Source organism: Leptonychotes weddellii, chromosome 9, assembly GCF_054177405.1.
Source record: "Leptonychotes weddellii isolate Sample4059 chromosome 9, ASM5417740v2, whole genome shotgun sequence".
Classification (NCBI taxonomy): domain Eukaryota; kingdom Metazoa; phylum Chordata; class Mammalia; order Carnivora; family Phocidae; genus Leptonychotes; species Leptonychotes weddellii.
In genome coordinates, this window is record NC_138377.1 from 33,366,661 (window position 1) to 33,383,707 (window position 17,047).

At 43.9% G+C, this 17,047-nt stretch overlaps 1 protein-coding gene across 1 annotated transcript in view; it reads right to left on the reverse strand.

Moving 5' to 3' along the window:
• RHOJ (ras homolog family member J) overlaps positions 1–17,047 on the reverse strand; it is a 71,701-nt gene that overhangs the window by 14,647 nt on the left and 40,007 nt on the right. Inside the window, exon 2 of the mRNA XM_081829754.1 lies at positions 363–459. Within this exon, the coding sequence (XP_081685880.1) occupies positions 363–459 (97 nt within the window). The remainder of the gene's footprint in view (positions 1–362; positions 460–17,047) is intronic.

Genomic DNA, 17,047 nt, shown 5'->3' on the forward strand with positions numbered 1-17,047 from the left:
TCATTAGGCAATTCAAATAAAGGCTGGGCAAAGTATCTAATGTGAAAAAAAAATAATGGGTGAAAGTAAAATTTATAAAATTGACTCATTCATTCTGAGTTCAAAATTGGTGTGGGTAGGAAGAAATTGAGGCTCTTGGCCAAATATGTTATTTTGGTTATTGATAGTCATCAACCAATGAATGAATTGTTATTTGCCCATCAACACTTTGAGTAATGTTCGGTTTTTTTGTAATTATATGTGTTAAGATATTAAGAATGTACCACTGGTTGTCATTTAGATAGACAATAAATTTGTCCCAAGTGATCAGAAGAGGTAATATCTGTTCCCATATGCCTAGCCACATGGATCATTCTCCCCACTCCCAAACCCTTAATGAATCAAAACAGCAAAACGTTACCTGTCCCGCGGTGTCATATAGTCCGAGCAAGTGTTGCTTGCCTCCCACTGTCACAGTAACTAGGGGAGAAGAGAAGAGGAGAGTCCATAAGTGCAAGCTTTCATCAGGAGGCTTCACATTTCTCCATGACAACCTCTTCCTGGGCAGTAAGAAGCATATGCCTCATTGTGTATATTCTAAACCAAGCTGACAGCGTGATTTCCAAATGAAAGGCCACCTTGGCCTGCAGTGGGAGCAGATGGGCTCAGCCAAGTCCACATTTCTCAACCAAGATGAATATTATTTGTCCCACGAGGGCACTCTGTAGGCTACTCATGGATCCCTATCAGGCCCTCGAATATCAAGCTCTTGAAAGGAAAAGGATGCTGGACCCTTTCTTGGTTCGGTTATTTTTTTCTTTTGTTCCGTTGGAGCCACCTTTCAGGATAGAGAACTGTGTGAACAGCTTCTCTGCTCCAAATCTCTCTGCTTTGGTCTGTCTCTGAAATGTTAATAAAACCATAAAAACCAAGAATAGTAACCCACCTACATATTTTATAGTCTATAAGGCAAAGCTAATAATGAAACAAGAAGGGCTTAATATTTATTTTTATTTTGTAAAATTTTATTTATTTATTTGAGAGAGAGAGAATGAGAGACAGAGAGCATGAGAGGGAAGGGGGTCAGAGGGAGAAGCAGACCCCCTTGCTGAGCAGGGAGCCCGATGTGGGACTCGATTCTGGGACTCCAGGATCATGACCTGAGCTGAAGGCAGTTGCTTAACCAACTGAGCCACCCAGGCGCCCAAGGCTTAATATTTATTTTTAAAAAGTTTTTTTTTTTTTTTTTTTGTTGTTTTTAAATTAAATAGTACAGTGCTTTAGCCCACCTGATTTATCACAATATTGAATGTTAGGTGCAGGAGGAGATGTTGTCCGGGTTTGCTTTCATAGACCTGAAGGGTGTGCATAGGGTGGAAAGTTGACAGTTTGATTTACCCAGCAGGCTTACTGCCTCGCCCAGCAATTGTGTCCAAAAGGAAGAAGTAATGGAGGGGTATGGACCACTCTGTACATGTCTGGAAATGAAATAAAGTCTCATCTTGAAACTAAACTGAGATGAATCACATGGAATGCAAAATCCTCATGGCGAATGGAAACAGTGAATTTACCCCCCCCCCCCCCATTTAATCTCTTTTTAGAAAAAGGAAGTAAAATGTGAGGGAGAATGTGATTTTTTTCCCCCCTACTTGATCAAAAAATGTGCAAATGTAGTGTAAAGATGATTTTTGTTTCCTCCAACCATTAGCTGTGCAGGAGAGAAAGATCTACCGGGTAGTAACCTTTGTCACCAGCTCTCTGCACACACCCACTGCCCCATTCTCCAACCTGTTGCTCAGAGTTGCTGATTCAGGACTGATTGGACTTTTATTTGTTTTCAGGTTCCTGGGCTACATGTAGGCTAAGTACGTCTCAATGGCTCATTCTCTGAAAAGCACTTGTTTAAAAGCGCTGCGTCCCTAGACACCAGGAACAATGTTTCTAATCTGCCCAGGTCAACAGGTGTGCAGCTTGATAACGTGGCTGCCGAGCTTGATAACGTGGCTGCCGCCTCTCACCCAGAGGAGCTTTCAAATGTGTATGTTGACGTGGTGAATGCAGCTCCAGGCAACGCTGGGCACGATGCTGACAGAAGGGCTTCCAAACATTTTGATTCCCTTTCACGTCAGGCAAGCAACGGGAATGAAGGTGAGAACGTGTGGCCCCAAGGTTGGTCCTGTTCCATCTTCCTCTCCCTGCATGCTTGGAGCGCGGTCAGATGTTCCTGAAATCTGCCAAAGTGGTTTCTTTAATGACCAATTCACTACCTAGTCATGGGTCAGGAATGAAGGGAAGAAATCCAACCATTACAACATGGAATTTCCTGCCTCTGGTGAGCCCAGGACAGGCGGGTCGGGGGCGGCTGTTCTGGAGACCCTCCTGGAGCGTCCCAGGACCTACGGGCCCAGGGCCATCAGATGCCTGGTCATCCTCATAGCCCATGTGGACACTGCAGATGTTCCTCAGCAATGGCTCTGACCTTTGTCACAGGAGAGCTGTGGGCTCTTCCCTCTGGCCCGCTTCCCCTCCGGCCCCAGCTTTGGATGCAGGGAATTGCACCGGCCCGAGGGAGTGCCAGCCCAGTGAGGCCGCGGGGCAGGAGGAGACTCCGGGCAGAGTTTTCCCTTCTGTCTGTCCTTCCCTGACTCCAGGGTTTATGGGGTTCCTGGACTGCGCTCAGCGTTGGGAGTAGAAAGACCAGCTAGAATTCCTCCTGTCCGGGAGGGTGGGGAGGAGGGGTTCACCCGCAAGGCTGGGCACAGCGCCACGTAGTAAACACCATGCCTGGCCAGCACGGAGGGCGGTGGGAGCACACAGTAGGACCATTGCTGTATTACTGTGTGTGTGCGCATGAGTGTGGGTGCTGGTGGGGGTGGGAACACGCACGGCGCGTGCACACACGCACGCACGCATGCGCGCACACCCGCTCTGCGGAACTTCATCAGAGAAGGCTTTCTGGAGGACAGGTGTAAGGCGCAGCCCGGGGATGGCCGTGAGTTACTCAGGGTGCCCTGGGGGAGGGACAGGGGGTGGTTCACCAGCTACACCGGCTTTACTGGGGGAGGTAAGCGCACAGGGTCTGGCTGTCCTGACTCACTAGTTTAGATTTTTTTCCGAAGGCTTTGTGAAGCGACGAAAGTCTGGAATTCTTTTTCCCAAAGAAAGCGAAAGAGAAGGAATTGAGATCATTTCCTCGTACTAAGTAAAAACGGTGGAAGGAGGAGGGAAGGCATTTTTCAGGTGGAAGTCTCGTTGGCTTTCGGCTTTGCTGGGTGTCCACTCTGTGTATGTAGCCAGCCCTGGTGGAAGAATCCTAAAGGAAGGGGCAGAGCTTGTACCTCTAGCCCTGGCAATCACGGTTATTCTCTCTTTTCTGCCCTTTCAGTCTCCCATTTTCTTGGAAGGGAGATAAGGGGATCCCACAGATGATGCTAGGGAACATGAAGGGACAGATCCAAGCATCAATCCCATGCTGTCGAGAGTGCAAATGGCTTTGTGAGTCCTTATCTTAAAGGAGCAGTGGATGCCTTATTGCTCGCCAACCTCTGTCCTGCAAAGTTCCTCAGTTTGGAAACAGATCAGTCAGACGGCACAGAAGGAAGGGAGGCACTGCAATGCTAATAGTAAAGGTAGTGAGGTTGAAAGAGCAGGATCTTTTAAGTCAGATGGTTCTGTGTCCGATACCTTCCTTTGCTATTCACAATCTGAGTGACCTCGGGAAAGTCACCTAACATCTCTGAGCCCCGCCTTTCTTATTTGTTAAAAATGGGGATAACGTCACCTACCAAAGAGAGCACCTGTAAAGAGCATATTAAATGAGAAAACGCCTGGCACACAGCCTGGTCCATAGTAAGCGCTGAGCAATTATTACCTCCTCTCCTTCATTCAACAAATGCTTCCTGAACCTTAAGTAAGGACTTGCTCTCCACCGAATCACCAGTGCACCTTAACTGGCACAAAAGTTTATAATACTTGTGAATTACTGGTCACTTTTTTTTTTTAAGGATTTTATTTATTTATTTGAGAGAGAGTGAGAGCCAGAGAGATCACAGAGGGAGAGGCAGAGGGAGAAAGTGGACTCACCACTGAGTGAAGAGCCCGATGCGGGGCTTGATCCCAGGATCCTGGGATCATGACCTGGCCTGGAGGCAGACGCTTAGCCAACTGAGCCACCCAGGTGCCCCTACTGGTCACTTTCTACCCCAAATGATAGCTGTTTAGATCTATGTCTTGTATCCCCCACTGGATAGGAAGACCCTTGAGGACAGAATGTCCACACTTTGTATCCTGCACAGTTCCTAGTATACGCAGTTGAAGCTGAGCACATGGTATAGAAATGGAACACCAGGGCAACTCAGGTGGAAGAAAGTCCTTCAAAATGCACCGAGCTGCAGCTTGAAGCTCCCTGGCAAGACACTGACTGCTGGGAAGCGCCTGCAGCCAGCAAATCTGCCTGGCAGACGTCCGTCAGGCTACAATCCCAGATCACCGTCTATTCTTGGAGCTATTAGAGTTGTTTACTGAGCTTAGATTTTAAAGAGAGTGGGTCAAATGACCCACTAATGGCTCTGTTGGTTCTCTCAATAAAGTGTGAAAGTTGTCAGTGACCTGTTAAGATGTAAAATGAAGGCCTTCTTCTCCAAATCCATTAAACTTTTTGCTTCCTTGTGGTTCTTTGCGCAGATGGGAATGGTTAATTTTGTGAGCTGGATGAGGTGCTAATGAAGTCTAAGTCAGTGGTTGGCTCTCTTGAGGATCAGTTAGTTTCACCCAGAAAGAAAATGTCCCGGCGGGCTCTGAGCGTACTCCCCTCGGCATTTCAGTCACCTCGTGTCTGGCCCTGCGTGTCATTTGCAAACCTGGATGAGGAAGTGTTGGTCGTTCCCTGTAAGCCAGCTCCGACCCTCAGACCCTCAGCCCAGCTCATCAGCAGCACGAGGAGCCTGATCCAAAGTCCCTCCCTTGTTAGGTGGTGGGCTGGCCATCTCATCTGCCAAGAGCAGTCTTTTGAAGTCAACATGATGCACAGATGATGAATTCAAAGAACTGGAATGGTGGAAATGCCGGGTCAGCTGGGAGGAAGCCACCCTTTCATTCCCAGCACCTAGCTAGCTGCCTGCATGGCTCATGTTGAGTGTACTCTTTTTGGGAGGTGGGATGAGGCAGACCTGACGAGGTGTGTGCATGTAATACCATAAAGGTGCTATTTTGGAGGAAGAAACACTAGATGATATACATAGCAAGAAATTGAATTTTAAGAAAGTTAAAAACGTGGCTCTCAGGTAAATATAGGATGAAGATATGTCAAAGATTCATTAACTTACTGATGAGAGAACCAGTAAGGTGACAAATCTTATACAAGGAACATTTTGAAGAACTGACATTTATAGGTACTTAAAAAGCAGAAGGTTGGGAGGAAGTGACTAGGTTCAATGGGAAACTAGTTGTCCTATGGAAAAAATAACCTTCGGTGTTGTCTTTTCTACTAAATGAGAAATCTTTGCATGTCTACCTGACAAGATATACAAGTTAACATGTACCTGTACAAAGGTACATTCCCCCAGATTATTAATCCCTGGGGGGCAGGTGCCCCAACATGATAGCAAAAGGACAGTTTCATGCTCTTGGCCTTATATCCAAGTTTCAGATAATTTTTGTTCATGTCTGAATCTAAGTCCATGCTTTGTGACTCATTGGTGAGATGTTGGGCAAGCCAGTAGGTCTCTCTCACCTGGAAAATGAATCATGTTTACCCTAAGGGGGCATAAAAACTCCTTCTAAGCTGTTCAAAAGCCAGGGGTAATCATCACAATATTCTGTCTGTGTCTAGGGGGCTATAAGAAATGGAGAGTTTAAATGAAAATTCTTGATTCTGACTCTCATCATGCTTAGCTGACTGGACATCTTCAGGAGCAGCCTCACCTTTCCCCTCTCTGAACCGACCCTCATCCCCCACTCTTCTTTTTTCTGGAAGAGCCCGTCTGGGGCAGTGACGTACCTAGCTCCCCTGGCCACTCTTAGGAGCTGCTTGTGCATGTTTGTGACCTGGTTGAAGCCTCATGACAGGCATGTTTGTTTTATAAGGGACCAACTCAGAAGCATCTGAGATTTTCTTCAAATTAAAGTAAGTTAGAAAACTGTATGAAACTAGAAGTAAATGATATATTTTCCTGAATATGAGTGGTAGTGAATTTCTTCCTGGTCAGTTTCAAACTTCCAACATACACAATCCTCTTCATTGGCTTGAAACCTTTCTCAACCATCTACACTGGCCCACCCCAGGCAGCTCTTTCCCCTTCTTTGCAAGGAATGCTTCTTGTTTGCTGAGCAGCAGATTCTCTCTCCCTCCACCCTCTTCTCCATGCCCCCCCCCCAAATAAAAGTTGCCTGGGGAGGTCTCTTATTTGATGTGCAAGCATGAGGTCTTGTTTCTGCAGAACACAGACCAAGGAGAAAACCCGACAGGCTACCTGAGATTCTGTTAGGACTCTGAGTTGAGGACTTTTTGTTGTTGTTTTTAGGTCTGTATATGTGTCCTACAACAATGAGAATCCCATTTGAACCAGCTACCACTTATCTGCATGCATCTTCCATCCCTGGTCATGTTTCTTTCTCCTTTAAGCATTTAGGTATTATGACAGGGGATTGGGTTTGTAATTATTACAAGTTGTAACCGCCCTGGATTTTAAGGCAGAAGAAATGGTTGGAACTGTGGATTCACTGCAAATGAGCTCGGGGAGCTTTAGCAAGCTACAGCTTCCCTAAGTCTTGATTTTCTTATTGGAAGTTTGGGGAGCAAAAGAAAGCATGAGTATGACGATTTTGTACAGCAAAGTTTACCCAAATGGAAGGTGGCATCACTGGACAAATGGCTTCTTAAAGAACAATACCGTTGAGGACAGAGTTTGAGGGAATGAAGCTGCCTAGGTTCTGGGTTTGGGGTGCGCGTTCAGGAAAGGTCTGCCCTTGCCAGTACTTGTCTGATGGCGGAAGAGAAGAAGGAGGAGGACAGGAGGAGGGGGCAGAGCTTGTTTAGTTCTAGGATGCTTGGAGCCAACTGGGGATGAACACACTCATAGTCTATTCCTGTCAAGGGTTTTCAAGGAATTTCAAAAAGCCATGATTCCATGACGTCCACATCCTGGAATCTCAGAGTTCTGCTTGGCCTCACTTTTCCTTCCACGACATTCATTTGGTCTCCACATCCTGCCAATTCTACCTGCTCAGCAGCTTGGGAATCAGTCCTCTTTACCATCCTTGCAGCTGACCCTGTGCGGCCCAACCTCCCAGCCTTGTCATTGCCAAAGCCGCCTAATCCACATCCGGTCTCCAGGCTCAGCTGCTGTGCTTTCCCTACTGCCACTAGAGTTCATGCAGCTGTGGTTCCCGAACATCTCCAAGATAAACTTCAAATACCTTCCAAGAGTATATGGAGTCATTGTAAGCTGGCCCTAGCTTACCCTTCCAGCTCTCTTTTATTTTTTGACCCTCCAGTGATCCAGACTTCTTGCAACCTATTATACTCATGATGCCTTTGCTTAAGCTGGTCCCTCCAGAATTCTAGAAAAAGCAATTCTGGAATGCTTTCTCTGCACTTGTCAGTCTGGAAAACCCCCACAACCATAAAACTCCCTCCAAATTTCCCTCCAAAATTCCCTCTAAATATTAAGCCTCTTCCCATGCCTCCTTGCTCCCTGGGCCATACAGCGCTGTATATTATTTATTCTCACGTCTCAGAGTTAGCATGGGCCTGCCCTGTAACTCCACAGATAGTGGTTGAGTGACTGAAAAATACGTTAAACTCTACCCAAACTGAAGGTTTTCTCTGTAGACGAGTCTTTGGTGTTTCCTGAAGGGTTACCATGAGCTTTTCTGTACGGTAATGGGCAGGATGGGGTCACCAGCAATGGCGTCCTCCCCTGGTGCTGGCCCACCTGCCACGAGAGGATACCCTGGCAGTGGGGCTTTGCTGGGTGGGATCTGTGCTTGGAGCCCTCTGCCACTTTTCCAGGCAACTCTCATCAGCCATGGGGCTGTCGGATTCTAGGCCAGTAGGGCAGGACCACTGCCAAGGTGTCCTGAGGTTCACTGGGGCTGTGGAAGCCATAACAGCCAGGCAGCTTGGCATTAGTCACAGAGTACAGGGGAGCTGTCTTTTAATTAAGACTTTGGGAAGAAGTGACTGAATGATAAGTGAAGCCTGCACACAGGGGCTTGTCGTGGCAAACCAGAGCATGCTTTTTGCAGGATCCCCTATATAAAGAGATACTTTAAAAAATGCCAGCTTCTTCATAAATTGCTTTTAAAAAAAAACCCCTCACTATTATTAGGCTTGCATTGAGGTATGGTGGGATAGATCCCTAAGGTGGAGGCAGAAATGTTCAACTGTAGCCTTTTGACTCCGTGATCGAAATGTTTCATGGCAGCCAGCAGGGGGAGCTAGTTAAAAACACAGAGTCCCTGGTTTCACACCCCGCTCCTAAGATTTTGAGGAAATAGGTGTGGGATGGGACCCAGATGTCTGCATTTTAATCAAGCTCTTCAGGAGACTGATTCAGATCTGAACCTCTGTTTCCTCATCTTAAAGGTGAGACTAATGACAACTCGATTACTCTAGAGTATCCCATCCCCTTTAGACAGGTGTTGTGAATATTAGATTAGGTAATATGTGGGGAAGACTGTAAAGTTTACAGAATGCTACACAGATATTATTATCCTTTTGGCCATGTCTGACTTATAATACGGGGATGAGGCACTTTGGGTATAATGGCACTCTCCCCTCCTTGTCTAGAAATAGTCACTGGAAATGCAAACACCTGGGTGATGATGAAAGTGGAATAGTGTGTTCCTGTGAAGAATTTTAAAAGAATTATTGTTCCATAAAAATTCTATCAGGTACCAGCTATAACTAGCTAGAAAATATGATGGAAAGTATCCTTTCACAATGACAACAAAAACTATAAAATGTCTAGTAATGTGCAAGACCTTTCTGGAAAAAGCACTCTGTTGAGTGACATAAAAGAAGGACGTGGAGAAACATGGATTTGGGTAGGAAGCTGTGCATTAAGATGTTAGGCCTCCTCAGTTTAATAAGTTTAAAATAATTCCAATAGGATTTTTGAACTGGAAACACAACAGAGTGATTACAGTTGTTGTATGGAAAATGAAATTGGTGAGAATAGCTAATAATGAAGAAAATGACAGGATAACTGGGTTCAGACACATTAACATGTATTATAAAGTTATACTAATTAAAGGAGCATAGCACCAGCACAAGAATCAATGAAACAGAACAGGAATCTCAGCTACAAAGCCGATGCTACCTGTGTAAAGATTTAGTATATAAGTGGCAGTGGAAAAAGATGAAGTAGTCAATATATTGTATTTAGACAGTTGGTTACTATTTGGAAATAAAACAGCAAGTGAAGAACACCATAAATAAAATGATCGATATACTTGATTTTAAAAAAAGAAAGGTAAGTGTACTGGGAAAAAATGGTCATGATATATGAAGGTTAAAGAAGGTTATCTCTGATACATAGGGTGTATTCTAATCAATAAGAATAATCCAAAAGAAAAGAAATAAAGAATATGTACAGTTTACAAATAAGTTAAGGGCCAATGAATATCGGAGTGAAAATATTCCAGTTATACAAGATATAATCTCTGGCCTATCAAATTGACAAAGATGAAGAAAATGGCACCCAGTGTTGGTGAATACATGAAGGTGGAGGAAATGTAAATTGGTTCAAGTTTTCTGGCAAGCCATTTGTCAATATAGATGAAATGCCTAAGCACAGGTCTGTCTCTGACTCAGCAATTCTATTTCTATGGTGTATCCCCAGGAATAATCATACATGTGCACAGCAATATATACATAATAAGACAGTTTATCACCAAAGTATTTATAATTGCTACCAATTGGAAACAGCCTAAAAGTTCAGGAATTGGGGATTGGTCCTCTTCAGTTATGGAGCAACCTTACAATGTAAACTTTTATTTTGTATTTTTTAAAGATTTATTTATCTTAAAGGGAGAAGGATCTCGGGGAAGGGACAGAGGGAGAGGGAGAGAGAGAATCTCAAGCAATCTCCATGCTGAGCATGGAGCCCAGCACAGGGCTCAATTTCACGACCCTGAGATCAGACCTGAGTTGAAACCAAGCGTCTGTTGCTCAACCGACTGCACTACCCAGGTGCCCCAAAATGTAACCTTTTAAAGAATACTGAGAAGTGAGGCAAAATAGTGAGGATATAATGTCTGATAGAAGGAGATAAAATTCTACATTGCGTATGTAAAAATATTTATAGAAAATACTTTTTATTTTTTCCATACTTTGTTACCTTGAACACGTAAGTCAAAAAAAAATATTTGGGTGCTCACCAGTTGTGGTTATCGTGTTCTGATTATCACTGTTCTATATAGATTAGATTAAATGTCATCTGGTTTGTTTCCTGTCATATACATTCTCCCATTGTTTCTAGGTTCACTCTCTGATTTTGTCTTAGGCTCCTCCAGATTTATTTGAGGCTGTAGGACTGAGCTTTTATTCTTATGAGGAGGCACATGCGATGCTTGCTGCCGCGGAACGTTATAAACTGTATTCCGGAGCAGCTCATCTTCTTCCGAGGATTATGACAAGCCCCTAATGCTCTACCTATACTTGCTTTTCAAAGGTACCGAGATAATATTGTGCATTTGAGGATGCTGGAATCTGCCAAAATGTATTAGTTGTAAAACCAAAACAAGTGTATGAGCTGTAAAGACAACAGCAGTAAATTGGTTCCAAATATAGCCCTTTATTGACAATGTCTAGGCATAGTGAAATAAACCAGCCCAGCAGATAGTTAGAGTATGTGTTTGTGCTCTCAATAACTTCTCCACCAAAGGATGACAAGATAATTTGGAGAACATTAAACGATTTTTCTCTATTTTATACTTTTGTGCATGGTGGTTGTCCTAGATTATGTTTACTCCTCTGCCTCTTTGTTATTCAGAAGCCTAGAATTTTGAGTACTTGTGGTTTTTTTTCCCTTTATTTATTTCATTTATTGTAGTCTAGTATCTGCACAAAATAGGGGTTCTTTAAAGTTTTATTTTTTGCTTTTTAAAAAAAATTTATTTGAGAGAGAAAGAGAGAGAGCTTGTGCATGCACAAGTGGGGGGAGGGGCAGAGGGAGAGGGAGACGCAGGCTCCCCACTGAGCAGGGAGGCTGATGCGGGGCTCGATCCCAGGACCCTGAGATCATGGCCTGAGCTGAAGGCAGACGCTTAACCCACTGAGCCATCCAGGCGCTGTTTTTTACTTCTTAACAACTGTCCAGAAATAATAACTTCTGGTTAATTATGATCAAAAGAGGATGTATGTATGACAGTCTGGGATAAAGCAGTTCTTGGAGCCTTTCTGCAATAAATATCTGTGGGACCATCTTGTAACTTTATTGTTAAGTATTTTCTCAGTTTGTATAAGGTAACGTCTGCCAATTTTATGTCCTTGTTCACAGGTTTTTCTCCAACTATTTCCCCTCAAACCATCTAAAAATAAAACTAGAGTTTTGGGAATGCTTATCAGCAACACACAGTGCATGGCTAGCCAGTTCTGTTAAGGACAGGTACATTGAGAGTAGTGGGTTTGTGACATGCACTGTCACTCAAAGCTAGAAAGAAGCTTCGTACAAGGCTTGGTGCCTCAGATCAACTGGGTCAGTGGATTAGCGGTCTGAGGCTTTGAATTCTTATTCTTGGTTTTGCTGATGCTTTTCTTGTCAACCATTCTGACCATAAATGAAAGATAAAGACACCAAAGGGAGATTCAAATCATAAACCGCAGCACTGCTTCTTAAATTCATCTTCTCAGTATTTTTCAGAGCCTACCAACAGCCTTGAAGCTTTGCCCCTATCCTCCACTCTTCACCAGCACACCTTCCGTACATACTTTAGTCTTCTTTCTGCCAACCTACAAGGAAGCCCAAGGCTTGTGTGGCGCTCTTCATTGGGCTTTGGAGGGGAGGGAAACTGAGTAGTCAGAGGTATTTTCGCTCTTCCATAGCAGTGGGGGTAGGGGCAGGAAGAGGGGGAAGGGGAAAATAATAAACATTTATAATTTAATATCCTTTCTTGTATCCCTGATGCATTTATAATGCAGCTGTTTGTTTTACAGGTCAGGGGGCTCACTTGCTGAACTCGGGTGTGATACTAACATCATGTCTTTCTCTTGGAACCCATAGGCACTCAGTAGTTTAAACTACCACATTGTCAAGGACACCAGGGATAGTTGGAAGGGCAATTTCTACCAGACCAGAGGTTAAAGGCTCAAGGGCTGAAAGCGGAATTAGAGGTAAGATAATGGCTCTCTTTAGTTGTCGCAGATTGTCAAAAGCAAAATGAGGTTGTGCCTGTGGGAATCCCCTGGACACAGGATCAGATGGTTGACAGGTATCTCTGAATGGGGAAGGGTACTGAACCACAGAAATGCAGGAAGGAGCCGGGTCCAGCAGCTGGAGGGCTCACTCTCACCTGCCCCCTCACTGGTCTTCAGGAATTAAGGGGCTGGGGGTATAAGCACATTACTGGTCCCGCTAAGAGTTAAGGCTCTGGAGATGGCTGCTGGTTTCCTTGGTGGGAATTTGAGGCTTGGAAGGAATGTGTGCCAAAAACGAGGACTGTAAAGAGACGAAATTATAAACAAGTAATCTTGAGGCTTGGAAAATGTTGTCTCATTCCCCTGGGTCATCACTGAGGGGAAATTGACCTCAAAATGTGAGAGCATGAATAAAGGGAGGGAGGCGAGTGATTTGTGCAAATGAGACCATGAAAAGGGCTGATATGTTCAGTAATTTATTTCAATATTTCAGTAGATTGTACCCTGGCAGCTTGGAGCATAATAAAAACCAGTGTGCTTTCTTGTATATGGGGATTTCTGAGTGTCTTTTTGAAGTTCTGTGACCTATTTTAAAAAGTGCGCTTCTGGACCTGTGGAAGTGTCTACTCTTGCTGTCCGTCTGTCCAGTGTAAGGGCTTGTGCAGTCCTGGCTTTCAGAGCAGCTGGTGAAGTCAGACATGTTTCATTTGTCTGGGTGAGCTCCCCTCACCTCGTTTTCCCCTCTCTGGCTCAGTAACTGGTGTCCTTCTTTCCCCTGCTCCCTTACCAACATCTGTCGTCCTCTGTTTTCCCCACACATTGAGGTTCTACAAATGATTAATAACTGACTAGACTGTGAATTACTTACAAGCAAAGACAAACTTCTAGGATCCAGCAGTGTTTTGGAAGTAATGGGTATTCAATAAATGGGTATTTGTTGAATGAATGGATAGCCTAAACTACCGCCCCCCGCCGGCCCCCAAGGAAAGCATACATTTTAAAGGCAATCACGCCAAACTGATAAATCTCTAATAAGGATTTCAGGAGCATCTGATAGGTTGGAGGAGATTCTGTGCAGACTTGCAGCTTTCCTCACACTCAGGAAATCACAGTCGAGGGTCCTGGTGATACTTTCTGGTGTAGATGCCAGGAGACACAATTGTTGAATTGAAACTGATCAATTCTAGAAAACAAGGAAAGCTATTGAGCCCAAGCGTTGGGCTCACTCCAAGATAGACAGTGGTGGCATGTTTGGCTAGTTCCCAGCACTGACAGTTGAGACAACCCTGATCTGGTCTTGTGTGACATAAGGCAGCCCTTGGGGTTGTCAATTTCAGGGCCTGGGGGGAGCAGCCCAAGCCCTTGACCTCTACCTTTGCCAGGGACTGGCTCCACCATCACTCCAACCACCATGTTGCCTAGGAGCCCTTTGGGGGACAGTGTGGGCACCACAGACTCTGCTTCCAGATCTCACTCCCCAGCCAAGAAGGAGAGAAAAAAAATAACTAAACACATCTGCTAATCATGTTCCAGATAGTTTTTTGAAAATACAGAATTAGTGAGGGATAAATGAGCATTAACCATACCTCTTGAGACAAATTCACACTTTTTTTTTTTCTTAAATCATCACATTGGCTGATCCTTCAATGGTCAGCAAAAAATTTTCTCTTTTAGACTTTGGTCTAAAGTCTAAAGATCAGGGGCACCTGGGTGGCTCAGTCGTTAAGCGTCTGCCTTCAGCTCAGGTCATGATCCCAGGGTCCTGGGATCGAGCCCCACATCGGGCTCCCTGTTCGGCGGGAAGCCAGCTTCTCCCTCTCCCACTCCTCCTGCTTGTGTTTCCTCTCTTGCTATATCTCTCTCTGTCAAATAAATAAATAAAATCTTTAAAAAAAATAAAGTCTAAAGATCAGGTCTTCTGGCTCTCCATGAGGTATGTTTTGTGACTGGTTGTCGTTACATGATCCCAGGGAGAGTGAGAAGAGATCAGTTTTACAAATCAGTAAGTGCTGACCCACCTAAAAATAGAAATGGCTGGAGGAAAGCAGAGATAGGCAAGAAGGGGGCAGTGGTCTAAACCAGTGAGAGAAAATACTAAAGAAATGATTTATGATATTATCTAAAACCTACGTGCTTTTGAAGTATTCAGGTGAGTGTATTTTTAGCAGATGAGGGAATTAAGGATTGGCATTTGCAGGCAAATGACAGCCGGACGCTCATGATTAATAACAAACAAGTATCTATTAAATGTCCCTTTGCATGTCACCACCCTGAATTCTGAAGGGTTTTCACCTTGAGAATTATAGAGGCCTTGACCTTTTGTTCAAGCATAAGGAAAGGCAAGAGAATAAACAATATACATAAAAAGTCCAGAGTCAGCAGCAGGGCTAGAAAAATGATCTAAAAATCCAGTCAGATTCTTCTTAAAGAGTTGTGGGAATTTCCTAATTTCTCTGTCAAAGATCTCATCTTCACATTCCTGTTCTTAGGAAATACTTCTTACCCCATCTTCATGTCCCTGTTCTGATGCGGCTGCCTTTCTGGGAATGGGACTGGTGGAGTGACCAGAGGGCAGGAAATCCTAGGAGTGGGGGTGGGAGGGTCTGGAGGACCACAGAGACTGCTGAGAGTTCCAGGCGGTGGGGGGTGGGGGTGTGGGGGGTTGGGGGAGCAGAATAACAAAATAGTTTTTTTCATCACAGCTGCATGCTGGAGGGCTATTGATTAGGAGGAAGTGATGTTTTTGTGAGGGTTAAAATCAGCTTTGGAAATATTCCTGGACTACTTTTCCAAGGCCAAAAAGTATTTTTTTTTTATCATGTCTTTCGACTTAACTGTTTTAATAAAGGAATTAGTTTTGAGTGGATGGTTCCAGATACTGGAGACAGTTCTTTGATAATGTTTTAATCATATCCCAAATTCATACCTTGGCATATCCACAGACACCTAATTTAGTGTAACAATGGTAAAGCAGAATAACCATCTCCCAAAGGTATCCACCTCCTAATTCCCCAAACCTGTCCATAGGTTAACTTATGTGGCAAAGGAGACTTTGTTAATGTGATTAAAATAAGGATCTTAAGTTGGGGAGATTTTCCTGGATTACCTGGTGGGCTTGATGTAGTCACACGTGTCCTTATAAGGGAAGGAGGGAGGCAGGGGAGTAGAGTCAAACACGTCAGAATGGGAGCAGAGGTTGGAGTGATACGAAGGGGTCCACAGAAGCTGGAAAAGGCAGAGAACGGACTTTCCCCTAGAGCCGGTAGGAATACAGCTCTGTGGACACCTTGATTGTAGCCTAGTGAGATACATTTTGGATCTTCAGAAATGTAAGATGATAAGCTTGTAATTTGTTATAGCAGCAATAGAAAATGAACACAGTAAACTTTATATTGTAAAATAACTACTAGTTAAAGAAATGTTTGCAAGTCAATGATGTTTGGGGAGAGAGGATGTTCTTTCCCTTAACTTAGAGTTTCCACGTGAAGGGTATCAATTAGTGTTAATATTCTTGGCCTGACCTCCCCCAGGAGAGTGGAGAGAATTAGAATGACCTGATTGGTAAGTGTGGGAGCCACACCTGGGCATGCCTTGCTTAGCCCTTCCCACTTCCCCTTTGGGATCCATCTGTCCAGAAAAGTAAAAGTTCTGCTCTCTTTGGATACAGAGGTCTTTGTTTTCCAATGCTTTTTTTTGTGATGGATTAAGAAGCCCACTGTTACCCATGTGCCTAAACCCATTCTAGTCTTTTTCTGTTGGATTCTTCTTTCTCAAGCAGGGAAAAGAGGTCTTATTTATTGAATCCAGTGAAACACAACTCATCACATAGATATGCTTTCTCTTTTCCTTGAATAACTTATGTGTCATTATTTAATTTATTTATTATGTCTTGCTTAGTTCCAGAGAGTATTTAAGATGGCTTATAAATACATTATAATTAAAAAAGAGGAGTAGAGGGGCACCTAGGTGGCTCAGTTGGTTAAGCGACTGCCTTCGGCTCAGGTCATGATCCTGGAGTCCCAGAATCGAGTGCCGCATCGGGCTCCCTGATCAGCATGGAGTCTGCTTCTCCCTCTGACCCTCCCCCCTCTCATGTGCTCTCTCTGTCTCTCTCTCTCATTCTCTCTCTAAAATAAATAAATGAAATCTTAAAAAAAAAAAAGAGTAGAGGGGAAATGAAGGAAGGATTGATTAGATGAAAGTAGAATGAGGTTAGAATCATGAGCGTCTCCTCCAGTGCTGGCAGGGTTTGAGGTGGGGAGGCTCACAAATCTGACCCTGAACTTCTTATCAGTCAAAGCAAAGAGGGAAGCCTAATTGGTTAATGATTTATAGAATCATTGTAGAATCAAAGTTGAATGATTTATGGAATATGGTAGCAAAACACCCAACAGGTCACTCAAGAGAAACATAACTATACCTAACACTGGGACTGTGGGAAACTTCTCCTGGGTGTTCATAAAGGGAATGCTTATAGAATGTAATGAACAGGATTCTAAACACTATGTTGAGTAAACATGGCTGTACACTTCATGATCTATTTCTTAGAACATCTCTCTCTGTAAGTAAATGGCACAGTAAAACACACTTATTTACATTGAATATTTACTGAGCATCTACTATGGGTCAGAGAAAGTAGTGCTGGGTGATCAAAACAGAATTGTCCTTGTCTTCAAGGAGCTTATAGTCTAGAGGAAGTCAGATGCC